At 41.6% G+C, this 14,456-nt stretch overlaps 1 protein-coding gene across 1 annotated transcript in view; it reads left to right on the top strand.

Annotated features, from left to right (window-relative positions):
- The first annotated feature begins 4,743 nt into the window (after positions 1 to 4,743).
- The window catches only part of trim36 (tripartite motif containing 36), a 34,588-nt gene continuing 24,875 nt past the window's right edge, over positions 4,744 to 14,456 (top strand). Inside the window, 2 exon segments of the mRNA XM_061261413.1 lie at positions 4,744 to 4,868; positions 10,374 to 10,614. Coding sequence (XP_061117397.1) covers positions 4,806 to 4,868; positions 10,374 to 10,614 — 304 coding nt within the window. The 5' untranslated portion in view covers positions 4,744 to 4,805.

Genomic DNA, 14,456 nt, shown 5'->3' with positions numbered 1-14,456 from the left:
CCAACATGGAGACCAGATAGCTGACTTTGGGAGAAAAGCAAGCCGTTTTGAAGCTTAGAAAAGAGGGGAAATCAATCAGAGCCATTGCACAAGCATTGGGGATAGCCTAAAAAACCTATTGATCCTGTTGATTCATTGATCCTGAAAAAGAAACCGCTGGCATACTGAGTCGCAGAAATCAGTCCTACCAAGGAAAACAACAGCATTTGATGACAGAAACATTGTGACAGCTGTGAAGAAAACCCCAAAACATCAATCAGTGACATCACAAACAATCTCCACAGGACAGTCAGTGACATCACAAACAATCTCCACTGGGCAGTCAGTGACATCACAAACAATCAAAGAAGAAGTACAGAGATGAGCCACAAAGATTCTGGCTGATGAGACCAAGATTAACCTCTACCAAAATGATGGAAAGGCCAAAGAAGGGATCTGCTCATGATCCAAAAGTTATGAGCTCATCTGTGAAGCTTGGTGGAGGAAGTGTCATGGCTTGGGCTTGCATGTCTGCTTCTGGTGTGAGCTCACTAATGTTTATAACTCATGATGGTAGCAGCAGGATGAATTCAGAAGTCTATAAAAACATTCTGTCTGCCAACTTATGGAGAAATGCATCCAAACTAATTGGGAGGAACTTCATCATGCAGCAAGACAATGACACTGCCAACACAACAAATTACTTCTTTAGGGAGAAAAAGTGGAAGGTTTTAGACTGGCCACGTCAATCGCCAGACCTTAAACTAATTGAATATGCAGTTCACCTCCCGAAGAGGAGATTAAAGGGAACCCCCCCCCCCAAAAAAAAAACAAACAACTGAAAGAGACTGCAGTAACAGCCTGGAAAAGCATCACAAAGGAAGAATGCAACAGTTTGGTGATGTCAGTAAGTCGCAGGCTTGATGCATTACTGCAAACATGAGATATGCTACCAAATATTAAGTGTTTTTCATTAACTTAAATACTCTCTGTTCAAATACTTTTGCTCACCTAGCAATTGGGTGGTCTGAAACCAAAGATGCTATGTTCAAACGTTTCAACACGTCTAGGTGTAAGTACCAGGAAATAAAAGCTGAAATTCTGAACTCTCCTCTCATTCATCTTTTCATCTCAATCCCAAAGGTATTGAGCGTATTGCAAAAACAAAAGAATTGGCCTCGCTGTTCCAAAACGTTTAGAGGGGACTGTACCATAACCACTAGGCTACTGGCTGCCCATCTACACAGCAAGTGTGCCTTACAGAGTTATGAATGATATTTCCATGGTAACAGTTTGAATTGGAGGGGAAAAAACCTGCTTGCACAGTGAAGAAATGACATGTGTGCCCCTGTGGGTTTTTGTGGCAGAAACGGTCTGGTGCAGAGGGACCAGAAGTGTCCGTTCACTGGCTTTGTGCGGGAAGATTATATTGCTCCACTGTCACGGCTGACTTCATTCTGATAATTGAAATGCCGTTATAACAGAAAATGGGAGCGATCCGTTGTAACTGGCCAGAAATGGATTAGGCCACAGGACTAAGAAAACAAGTTTCACAAATGTTTACAGTTAATAAAGACTTTGCCCATTTAGTTGCGCCTGCCACTTACTGAAAAATGTATTCATTAATTTGTATTTTTATCATAGCGTTTCTCATTTTTAAATATAATACTGTGTTAATCTTTTTAGTTGAGGGAATCATTTTACTGTTCTTCTCATATTTTGATTTTGCTTCATAGCCATTTTGTTACTACATGCTATGTTTAAAGCGCTGAGTAAGTTGATGTAGAAAGCATCGGTTATTCATTCTTATCTGTGTGACACCGGGGTGCACAACAGTTTAAGCAGTGTACCCTACAGAGTTTATTGTCTGCCAGTACGGGAGTGACCCAGTTCATAGAGCTGTCAGAAACTAAAACAGTTATTGGTTTGAACAAATACCAGCACGCAGACTGGCCCTCCAGGATCAGAGTTGTGCAACCCTGGTGTAATATGACCTCTCCACTTCTAAATCAATACTTGCTGCGTCAAACAATAGCCTGAATTGGTGTGTGCTGCAAATGTGTGCTATTATGTGACCATGAGGCTAGATATGCAAAAACTTGAAATCGTGGTCACCGTCTAGACACGATCTATACTCCAATAGTCCGATGGAAGACCAGAATGAAGAGAAACTACTTTAAGTAGTTTTGTGTATCTTTTCATGCTCACAACAAAAAACTACATTCTACAATATAAAAATTTTTGTTTTCCAATATATTAATTTGTATGTAACTGAGCAGTTTGTCCCATTAGTGTGGTTGTGTTGGCCTCTGTCAAATACCACAATTACACAGTTTGCTTTTACAAGCAAATTATTTCCAAACTTTGACTCGGGACATGAACTCAGACTACTAAAAAAGAGGGTGCCCAAAAAAGTATTATATTCGGCACCAGAACAGGAGGTCCAAAAAAAACAACTGAGCCGTTCCATCCAGAATGATCTTGACTAATGCAGCACTGCATGGGTGGGTCCCTACTCTTAGCTTAGATTCACACTGGTAATTATCCTGTTTGGCGCTACGAGGACAACCGTACCCTCCAGGGCAAAGCTGTGTAATTATGCAGCACATCCTGCTTTTGCCATCTGGCAGGAGCTAAACCCGTGCGGGCTTGGCCATTACTTGGAAACCTGGGAACTTTAAATTGCTGCAGGAAGTGGTGTTTGGCCAATAGGGGGCGCTCATCCCTCTGGTCCAGTTGAAACGCACTGCCCCAGTGCATGGAGGGGGGCACTTCGGTAAGAGACACCGTCTTTCAGATAACGTTAAACTGAGACTCACTGGCTCATTAATGATCCCATGGCACTTAATGGGGAGAGTGGGAAAATCCCTGGTGTCTGTCAAATGCCAATGGTGGGTCTGTCACCCACGACCACAAAATCATCCCCCAGTTTAACTGCCACACTAATACCCTCCACCGCAGCTTAAGGGTGGTGAGAGTGTGTGCTCTGGTGCAGAATGACAGCATGCATCGCCCAGGCGAAAGTTATATCCACTCACTGAGCACTTTATTAGGGTTTTTTAATTAATTTTTTTATTTACTTTTTTTAGACTTCTACTGCTGTAGCCTATCCACTTATTATGATGCCTTGTGTGTTCAGAGATGCTCTTCTGCGTACCACTGTTGTAATGTGTGGTTATTTGCATTACTGTCACCTTCCTGTGATCTTTGACCAGTCTGGTCCTTCTCCTCTGACCTCTCCCATTAATAAGGCGTTTCTGTCTACAGAACTTCTGCATGCTGGATTTTTTATTTTTTTAGTTTTGCACCATTCTTTGAAAACTCTAGAGAGCAGTTTATGAGATACTCAAACCACCCTGTCTGCCACCAACAATCATTCCACGGTCAAAGTAACTTAGATCACATTGTTTCCCCATTCTGATGGTTGATGTGAACATTAACTGAAGCTCCTGACCCGCATCGGCATGATTGTATGCATTGCACTGCTGCCACACAATTGGCTGATTAGATAATCTCATGAATAAGTAGGTGTAATAAAGTAAAAAATGTTCCTAATAAAGTGCTCGGTGAGTGTAAAGTATCTTTCACTGTAAAACATTTTAGAGGAAAGGTGCTACATGAATGCATGCCATAATTATTGAACTGATTCGACTTTCTCTTCTCACAGCGGTTTGAATGCGAAACACAAGAACAATCATACAGGTTGTGCAGCTCTGTTTGTAGTAGCCTGCCATAATATTCACTATTTTTGTTGTAACCTACAAATGCGTAAATATGGCACTGTGCAGTCATAGCGCATCGCAACTGTAGCCCATGTGTTGGAAGAGAAGGCCTTGTTTGCAACGCAAACCTTCAGTTTTTAGTTTTCGTTTTTGTCCGCGATATCTGGAACTGGAATCAACGACATTAAATCCGCGTTGAGAAGCCATCTGGTGACGCCATGACTCGAACAAGTGTCACAGCTAGCTCGTGCGCCCGCGATATAATCCCATCTTGTTAAAATCCCTTCACCAGAGAAATTCTGATTTGTAACAGAAGCAACTGGGGGAGGGTGGGAAGGGAAGTGGTTCCTCTCATGGCATTTAATTTTGCTTTGCCTAATGGAATATAAATGCTCATTTGACTTTTCCATTCCATGCTTATTCAATTTACTAACATATGATGCTGTAGTGGTATGTTACAGTTGGACATTTACGATTAGCCTTAAATGAAAAAGACGTCCAAAATGTCAAGTAACCTTATAGCTACACCATATAAATTAATATCCTTATTGGCCTTTTAAGATAGCAAAAAAGCTGATTTGCTTTGCGTTAAAGCCTGCATATCAGAAAATAAAATGTAGCATATAGCCTACATTTCAGTGTTATTTTGTGGCGGGTAGGCTATATTTTTCCTCAATGTACCTCTAATACTGATGCATGCAAAATGAGACCCAAAACGCCTTTATCCCGCAAAATACAAAAACGCATAGGATACATCCAGTGTGCATGTGTCATCGGTTCTGCTCGAGATAAAATAAAAAAAATCCTTCGGTGAACGTCGAAGTTCACGCCCATGTAAGGCAATGAGGGCGGGGTTTGACTCAAAGATGAATCCTTTAATCAAATTTTCTCCCGGGCAGCAGGTACAGTTCCGTTGGGCATAGTCTGTGGTTCAGAGGATGATGATGCGGGCACTTGGGTTTATGTGACATCTCCGATATACGCAAGCCATTTGTCGAGATACGCTTCCAAGGCGAACGAAGGAGTGGCTGAGAACATCTGATTTACGAGCTACTGCTTATTTAATTTCTCAGCGCCTTATATATTTACACTTCGTTTTTAAAGATGTCTGATTCGGAGGACATGACAGAGTTTGGGTCTATAGTTGAGCGGATCACAAAAGGCGAGGTAAGTGTGTCTCGGCTGTGATTTCATTCATATTTTTTAGCTATTGTCACCTGACTGTAAAGCTGAGATGCTGTAGAAACCACGCCGTTGGTAGGCAACATGTACAGTTACTAAGGCGACTGGTTGCAACATCTCAAACCTGGCGCTTATTTTTTGGTAGAATGTTCCATTTCAGGTGTTATGAAATGGTTATCGCATTTAAGATGCATCATTGTCTAGCCTGTTTAATGTTAAAAGTGCATGCGCTACGTTTTCGGGGAACCGTGTAACATATTACACTGTACTCGATCTATCAAAACCCAGATTTGATGCTTTGTAGCCTAATTCAAAAAATGGGTGTAGCCTGTGGACCACATTTATATGAACACTTGCGAGATGCCATGTTGGTTAGCCTACTTCAAATGACAGAAATGCTATCATTGTCATTTAATCATTAGCCGGGGTTTGTTCATATGTATATATTCCTGTTATTAACAAGGTGCACTGCGTAATCTCGATGGAAAATATAATTGTTACAATTTCTGGAATGGGTGACGAACAGTTAATTCTATGGACGCTGAAACATTGTCAAACGAGGTTGTAACTGTTATATCTATGCAAATCTTGGACCCTGGGGTGAAAAGTGATGTACCGTAAGGATCATGGGAATAAGTTAGTCAGAAACATGTCCGCCTCAAAGCACATCGCTCCTTCAAAAGGATACACTCCCCTTGCGGTTTGCGCTGCACTATCACAATGGCGATCATAAGGCCTTCTCACCTTCATGATTTTGCATTTTATGAATTGCATTGCAGGTGGGGATATATAAGCTACGTTTATTCAGGATATTCCCGTTATCATATTCACATTTAAAGCACACTCCAGTTAAAGCATTTTTCCACTGTGTGACGTATCCTGACGTCGTCCGCCTGCGCTTGAAAACATGACACCTCTCTGCCAACTTCACAGTTCAGTCTTCCAATGAAGATTTAATCGAGTGATCTGATTACAAATTAATCTAATTGGTGTACTGATAAGCGCTTTTAAGGCATGTTTGTACCCTTAGCTCCATGAAGAAACGTTAGTATTATTAATTACCACTGAAAATCAAAACGCCATTTCTTTATTTGAGCTTTTATAAGCTTAGCTCATGCTCATTGAGAAATCAAAATTTACTCTCATCTAGTGGAGGTTTTTGGTATAACATAATAATGAACTTTGTATCCAATGGCACAACGTTTCATTCATTGTGATATATTCAATTGCTTTAGTTCAGTAAAGCAGCCTACATTAGGCTATTACATCAGGCTGACATCAGTCACTGATAATGAAGGCAAAATATATTTGTTGAATCTATAGACATGTCACATGTATTCTCTGATTGTCCTGGAATGTATAATTGGAAATTCAAATCAAATTCTAGACATATTTTTACTGCATAGGTTTACTGCATAATTGCAATGTGCACTTATGTCATGAAAGTGCAGAAAGGCTGCAAATACTGGAGTTTGTTAAGCATATCCAAAACATTCTCAAGCACACTCGATTACACCTAATTATTTACTGGAAATACAATTTATATAATGTATGGAAAGAGATTTGTTATCAGATGTACTATAAGGGTTATATGCAACATAATGTTTGCAATTGCCGCTGAAAAACTTCTCAGTTTAGTCCAGGACTAAACTTAATCTGAATCCATGAAGCCGGCCCCATATCCACTCACTTAGATGTGTGTTGCGATTAATTTACATTGATGCAACATTTTTCAGTGACCAGAAGTCTGCAATGGATATACAGTACTGTGCAAAAGTTTTAGGCAGGTGTGAAAAAATGCTGTAAAATAAGAATGCTTTCAAAAATAGAAATGTTAATAGTTATTATTTTTATCAATTAACAAAATGCATGAACAGAAGAAGTGAATGAACAGAAGAAAAATCTAAATCAAATCAATATTTGGTGTGACCACCTTCAAAACAGCTTCTTCTACGTATACTTGAACACAGTTTTTGAAGGAATTTGGCAGGTCGGTTATTCTAAACTAGCCACAGTTCTTCTATGGATTTAGGCAGCCTCAAATGCTTCTGTCTCCTCATGTAATCCCAGACAGACTCGATGATGTTGAGCTCAGGGCTCTGTGGGGGCCATACGATCACTTCCAGGACTCCTTGTTCTTCTTTACGCTAAAGATAGTTCTTAATGACATTGGCTGTATGTTTGGGCTCGTTGTCCTGCTGCAGAATACATTTTGGGCCAATCAGATGCCTCCCTGATGGTATTGCATGATGGATAAGTAGATGCCTGTACTTCTCAGCATTGAGGAGACCATTAATTCTGACCAAATCCCCAACTCCATTTGCAGAAATGCAGCCCCAAACTTGCAAGGAACTTCCACCATGCTTCACTGTTGCCTGCACTCATTCTCGTACCGCTCTCCAGCCTTTGAGTGAACAAACTGACTTCTGCTGCAGCCAAATATTTCACATTTTGACTCATCAGTCCAGAGAACTTGCTACGATTTTTCTGTACCCCAGTTCCTGTGTTTTCCTGCCTTGTTTCCTCGTTGGAGGTATGGCTTTTTGGCCGCAATTCTTCCATGAAGACCACTTCTGACCAGACTTCTCCCCACAGTAGATGGGTGTACCTGGGTCCCACTGGTTTCTGCCAATTCTGAGCTGATGGCACTGCTGGACATCTTCCGATTGCAAAGGAAAGTGAGCACGATGTGTCTTTCATCTGCTGCACTAAGTTTCCTTGGCCTACCACTGCATCTACGGTCCTCAACATTGCCCGTTTCTTTGTGCTTCTTCAACAGAGCTTGGACAGCACATCTGGAAATCCTGAAATTGCCTTGAAATTTCTGCCTGGGAGAGACCTTGCTGATGCAGTATAACTACCTTGTGTCTTGTTGCTGTGCTCAGTCTTGCCATGGTGTATGACTTCTGACATTAAACTGTCTTCAGCAACCTCACCTTGGAAGCAGAGTTTGGCTGTTCCTCACCCAGTTGTAACCCTCCTACACAGCTGTTTCTGTTTCAGTTAATGATTGTGTTTCAACCTACATATTATATTGATGATCATTAGCTCCTGTTTGGTATGATTGGTTAATCACACACCTGACTATATGCCTACAAAATCCCTGACTTTGTGCTAGTGTACCTAGAAGAATTGATGCGGGTTTGAAGGCAAAGCGTGGTCTTCAGCAATTTGGTATTTGATTTAGATTTTTCTTCTGTTCACTCACTTTGCATTTTGTTAATTGATTAAAAATAAACTATTAACATTTCTATTTTTAAAAGCATTCTTACTTTACAGCATTTCTTCACACCTGCCTAAAACCTTTGCACAGTACTGTAAGTAGACTAAATATATCTTAGATAGAAAGATAGAGAGTGAGAGTGAGAGAGGATAACCTACAGTATACTTAGCCAGTTGACTAGCCTATGTCCTATATATTGACTATTTGTAGTATTTAACAACTTCCCTTTGAGTAATATGGTGAGGAAATGGCATGTCTTACTTGTTGTCTATGGTCTGTTGCAAATATCTGACTCCACTTAATCTGAAACCTGGTGCTTTCCTCCTGGTGTATCTGTGATAAAGGGATGAGAGTTTTATGAAACTTTTTCATTATTTGGCACTGAAGTTGTGGAATTACATATGAGTCACACAAGCCATTCACAAAAATCAATAAAAACATTTACTGATGGGTATTTCAATTCGTATTTTCTGCTGTGTGCAAGGTCTTATATCCTTTTTCCCGTTAGCAAGTTTAAATATATTTGTCTCAACTGTTTCAGAGTGGATATGAGCCAAGGAATTGTCACATATGACAGGAAACTGAACAGAAAGACCCTTGGCGAATCCCCAAGGTGCGCTTGAAAAACAATTGATGAAAGGGCAGAATAGTGTTTTTAGGGTTTCCAGTCAGGAAGCATTTTAGACTAGCTCATTAAGACCAGACAACACTTACCATGGTGAGCAAAACTTCAGCAAATACCTTTGGGTGGTCTGGAACACTCATGCAACATGAACATGGCTGTACATAATTTCCAAACCCCTGCTCATTATGAAGTAATGCCTCTTACTGCCACCTTTTACTGCCCTTTGAACAATCGTCCCTTCAAATTGCATTCATGATAGCCTATGAAACTGCATTTTATTTCTTTTTTTCTCAGACTTTGGGAAATTTAAAAGAACCGGGTTACTGAATCAACCGTAGTCTATGTAAGCTGCTTATCACATAAAAGTATCAATCAATAGTAGTGTCATATTAAGCTATTTTAACAACTTAAATACTGTGAAGAGTGCTCCTGTTGTTGTTGATACGACAACAGTTACAAAGTTTCTAAACTTTGCTACAACAATCAGACAATGAGACAGCAACAACAACATATAGGCTAGCCCTTTATTATCCAATTTGATTAACTCCAGACTTCAGATTGTAAAATTTACGGGTTTAAAATGGCGTGTTTGTTACGTTTGACCTAGCTGAAATATACAGCCCTATTACGACTTCATGATCACAGTAAATCAAAGGTTTGTTTTCGTCGGAAGCACCCTGAACAAGTGACCCCCTCCCCCTCCTTTTTGAACGCCCAACTGCTGCAGAATCGTTTCTATGGAGATTCCACTGTCTCCACCCAGCCCCACATAGGATACTGCAAGAGCCTCCCCGGCGTTGAGTTTGCAGAAAGCAGTGGCCACTCGACAGTTGCTGAATCACGACGAGGTTTCATCCGCAGCGTCAGGTCGCGATATTTAATTCATTGTAGACTTCGCCGACTGATGTTTGCGTTCGGCATCTTCAGCCCAAGCCTTTGAACGTTGTAGCCTAAATCTCCTCGTTCAAAATGTCGGGGATTTCACGACGGAGTTCAATTTTGGTAAGTGAACAAAATAAAGAGGTGATCTTTGGTTGTATGGTGGTCAAAATGTTTGCTAATTCCTAATCGGGAAGTGAATGTATTATTCCAAAATGGCATGCTGTGTCATTGTGTGACTGTGAGACGTGTCAGTAGGCTACGTTGTGGAGATAACCTGTGATGACTTGCAAAGTTGTGAACGGAGCGTAGGCGAAGCTATTTCAGCGAAACAATTGGGATTTTAGAAAAAAACTAAAAATATTTTACGCTTTCCAGCAGAAATACAGGTTAACCACTCGTGTAGCCTAACTTGCAGTTAAAGCGTTAGCTACTTCCCTTTTCAGTAAACTTGTATCAGTTAACTTAATGCAGTGCCAATTTGTTGAACCGTTTCTCCTCTAGGCTATTCGTTTCAACATATCTATAGTTTGACTAATAATATTTTAAGGAATTTGACCCGTTACGTGTTTGTGGGTTGTTTGTCCCGCATTTCGGACTAGGTTTTCTGTTCATTGATTAGTGAAAGCTCACTCAAGCTGATAGCCTACTTGGACGTTAACTGTGTTCAAGGTTCTGTGAGATGCACAGTCGCGTCCACGCTTATCTACCTTTGTTTGGAAATGGTGTGCTCTCCAATTAACTCACTGAACTTAATTTGCAGGTTCCAATTAAGAACATTGAGCGGGAGCTCATCTGTCCGATCTGCAAGGAGCTGTTCACACACCCGCTCATTCTGCCCTGCCAACACAGCGTTTGTCACAAGTGTGTGAAAGAGCTTCTCCTCCTAAACCATGAGGATTCCCTCAGCACCGATGCGGGCTCAGAATCCTCCCTTCCCGGGAGCCCTCGCTCTAGAGTTCCCTCTCCCAGTATGGAGAGACTTGACCGGCTCGTGAGATCAGGTGCGGTTGTTATTTCTTTATAATGATTGCTGTTAACTCTGCGACAACCGTTTATCCTTCGGCTATTATCGTGAAGTGGTACATTTACTTGCATAAAACTGGTACATTTCAGTAAATTTACATTTACACGATTTCCTTCTTTTGATTGGGCCACGTGAATGAAATAAGTTCTTTATTTTTATTATGACTTGATGTGTGATTAATGTTCACTCCAATGGTTATTACTGGGCACCGTCAAACAGTGCAGTTATTACAGACCTTGTTTTCCCATTTTCTGCCATGAAGCGCACACCTAAACTTAACAGCAAAGTAAATAGTCTCGAGGCTGTAACAGGCTCTTGCAAGTCCGACATAATTGGCTGTCCCATATTTTCCCTTGGGGGTTCCAAGGGAAAAGCTTTTTCATCAAATCGGATTCTTCACTAAGCACAAGTAATAGTGTAGTAGCGAATGTATGCTTTATACCTCCTAGATGGCATAATGTTGAATAATTTATTTCATTTATTATTATTTTTTACAACGCCTGTCTGAATAAAGCTTGTCTCTTCTAATTACATTATTTTTTTAAATGCTTAGAAGGTAACCTGGGATGTTTCAGAGCTATGCCGCAGCAAAGCAAGCAAACGACACTGAATGCCGGTATTTGAATGGCTAAATCCGTGCCGAAAACCGCATGGGCAAAGACAAGGCGAGCTTTCTGTGAGCCGAGGGCTTGCCTCAGCCACTCCAAACCACAGCTGCGTAGCGAGCTGGGAAACCAGTCCACGCTTACACTGCCTGAATGTGCCCATTATGCCTGTTTGCACTGGACATTTTTCTCGGTCCGAGTAGAAAAATAATCATTGGTGGCTTATTTTGTTTTTCTTCCCCCTAGAAAAATAATAAATAAATACTGGCCAGCTTTTGCAGCCTTATAAAAAGGCTGAAATATATTTGAAAAAAATACAAGAGGGCTGTAGAAACTATATGCCATTTGAACCTGGATGGTAGTGTATTGCATAAGGGAAATCACAATAAATGTAGTGTGTAAGCACAGGTTCCGTACTTCCTGATATTGAGACTGCTTTCATTAGCTTGTTGAATGAATTGATTCACCTGCTTACATTTAAGAAAGTGCTATTTACAGGTTGACTTCTCTTTTCAATGGAATTCTAAGGAATTGATCCTTTTCATTAATGAATAATTGCTGCTGCTCTTTAGTACTTAATTAAAGGTTATCGCCGGCTCCCACTGTGGACTGGTTTGTGTAGATTAAGCCATTGTGCTGCTGCTGCTACTTGCTGGTCTTTTGAATAGGTTGTCGTGGAGATGGAACTGGCTGGAGTCTATGGGAGAAAGTAATCTAAGTGTGTAGCATACCTTGGGCTATAAATCACCAGTGAACCCATTAAAACGGCACCAAGCCTGTTCATTTGCGTTCAGACAACTGGCCCCTGCAGATAGACTGAAATAAATCAATATTATGTTAAGCTCTCCTATAACCAATATAGAGGTCCAGATTGATTTTGTTGGTGAAACTTGAGCAGCGGAAAGCGTATTGATTTTCAGGGCAGCAGGTCCATGCATGTGTAATGGTATGTGTATAGTGCCTTGTGAAACGTACGCCAAATTACTTGGCAACGGCCTGGATCCTGATCGGTTTCTTCAGAACGACGACCGTGTACTGGACGCAGAACTGCGTTCAGGAAATCAGCCACGCGCCCCGCTTGGTGTACTGTGTTCAAATGGGCGGATGCCGCGCTAATTTCCTGAAAGAAGTGCATACTGGTGCCACTTGACTGTGTCATTATGAATGAGGTCACACTCCACTTCTGTTCAGCTGTGTACACTGTTGGTCTCACATCGCTTCTCTGTCCATTGCTTGCAGCTTCTCTGAGAAGGTCATTTGGAAGGAGAGGTAGACGTTGGTTCCATTATTTATTTAGCTGTAGTGAGTATAGTGTTTTTAGACCCCCCCCCCCCCCCCCCCAACCCCTGTGAACATCTACACAAGTGTGTATATCTGTATACCACCACACAACTCTCAATAATATTCCTTCCGAACTAGTGGCGTCCAAGTAGTAACTGTACTGTTCAGATATTTTGACTGAATTAAATGTCTGCTGAGCAAATTAACACCTGCATTAGTTTTTAAGTTAATATTTCGTTTAGGCTGTTTTTGTTTGCTGTCCTGGCTTTCCTATTGCTGGGGAGAACAGTAGCAGGTTGTTCGGCTGCAAAGGCAGCTGTTAATTGGTAGACTGGCATTACAGCAGTGCCCTTGTGGGTGACATCACTTGTCTGAGCGTGTGCGCGTACCTCCCGTGAGGCGACTGCATCTATTTGTGTGCCTCCGATTAATCGCTGATGTCATCGAGCACTGTGGTGGTGTGACTATGCTGGAAGACTCGGCGTGATGTCTGTGAAAGTGGGGCAGTGGTAGGGAGGGCGGGTATCTGGAGGTGGTGTTAGCGTGTGTGAGAGAGGGAGGTTGTGTTAGCGTGTGTGAGGGAGGGAGGTTGTGTTAGCGTGTGTGAGGGAGGGAGGTTGTGTTGGCGTGTGTGAGGGAGGGAGGTTGTGTTAGCGTGTGAGAGAGGGAGGTTGTGTTAGCGTGTGTGAGAGAGGGAGGTTGTGTTAGCGTGTGTGAGAGAGGGAGGTTGTGTTAGCGTGTGTGAGAGAGGGAGGTTGTGTTAGCGTGTGTGAGAGAGGGAGGTTGTGTTAGCGTGTGTGAGAGAGGGAGGTTGTGTTAGCGTGTGTGAGAGAGGGAGGTTGTGTTAGCGTGTGTGAGAGAGGGAGGTTGTGTTAGCGTGTGTGTGAGAGAGAGGGAGGTTGTGTTAGCGTGTGTGAGAGAGGGAGGTTGTGTTAGCGTGTGTGAGAGAGGGAGGTTGTGTTAGCGTGTGAGAGAGGGAGGTTGTGTTAGCGTGTGAGAGAGGGAGGTTGTGTTAGCGTGTGTGAGGGAGGGAGGGAGGGAGGTTGTGTTAGCATGTGTGAGAGAGGGAGGTTGTGTTAGCGTGTGAGAGAGGGAGGTTGTGTTAGCGTGTGTGAGAGAGGGAGGTTATGTTAGCGTGTGCGCGTGCCTGTTTGAGAGATTGGAACATCGGTAAAGAAGGTGAATTCCTGGAAGGGTTTGGATTCTACAAGGAGCACTTTAACCATAGCTACTAGCTACTGAGGGAGGCATAAGCAGTGCGTTACATTCATTTCGCTGATGCTGATATCCAGCGTGACTCCAATGAACCTACCATTATATGCCATTTAGAAATATTACAAAAGAAAAATGTATACTATATCTTGCTCAGTGGACATTTAAAGAAATTGAGTCTATTTAGGTTTATCCCCCATAATATATATAAGATGCCTTTCATCTTATACTTACTCCTCACCTCTCCCTACTAAATTATTGGTCCCCCCGGTTGCAATGGGGTTTCCTTTTTTTGGCAAAGTGTTAGGGTCATTCCATGACAACTCCAGGAGGTTGCCTCAAAGCACCTCTGATATGTTTGGTGTTGGCAGATAATGATGAGATCTAGAACTACTGAAAATTGAATTTCGCAATGAAAAGCACGTCTCGGTATGAAATGTGTTTAGAGGTCCGTAACTTTTTAAGGAAAAGCCTATATCTGTGAAAATGTATATGTTGAGGTAATTCTGTATGTGGAATTAATGTCTCATCTCAGAAAACATGCATTTACTTTAATCTAGGAGTTGAACTTTTCAAAAATTAGTTTTGGTACTAAAAATCTGATTTTGTTTTTACAACACTTCCAGTTCCAACTATCCTAACTTCATACATCTTTACATGCCTGTATCTGCCCTATTATCTAAAATAGAAGAGTTCAATTGCAGTTACCAGTATAGCCACT

This window comes from Conger conger, chromosome 11 (genome assembly GCF_963514075.1).
Source record: "Conger conger chromosome 11, fConCon1.1, whole genome shotgun sequence".
NCBI classification, from domain to species: Eukaryota; Metazoa; Chordata; class Actinopteri; order Anguilliformes; family Congridae; genus Conger; species Conger conger.
Note: the sequence above shows the minus strand (reverse complement) of the source record. Positions and strands in the feature narration are given on the sequence as shown.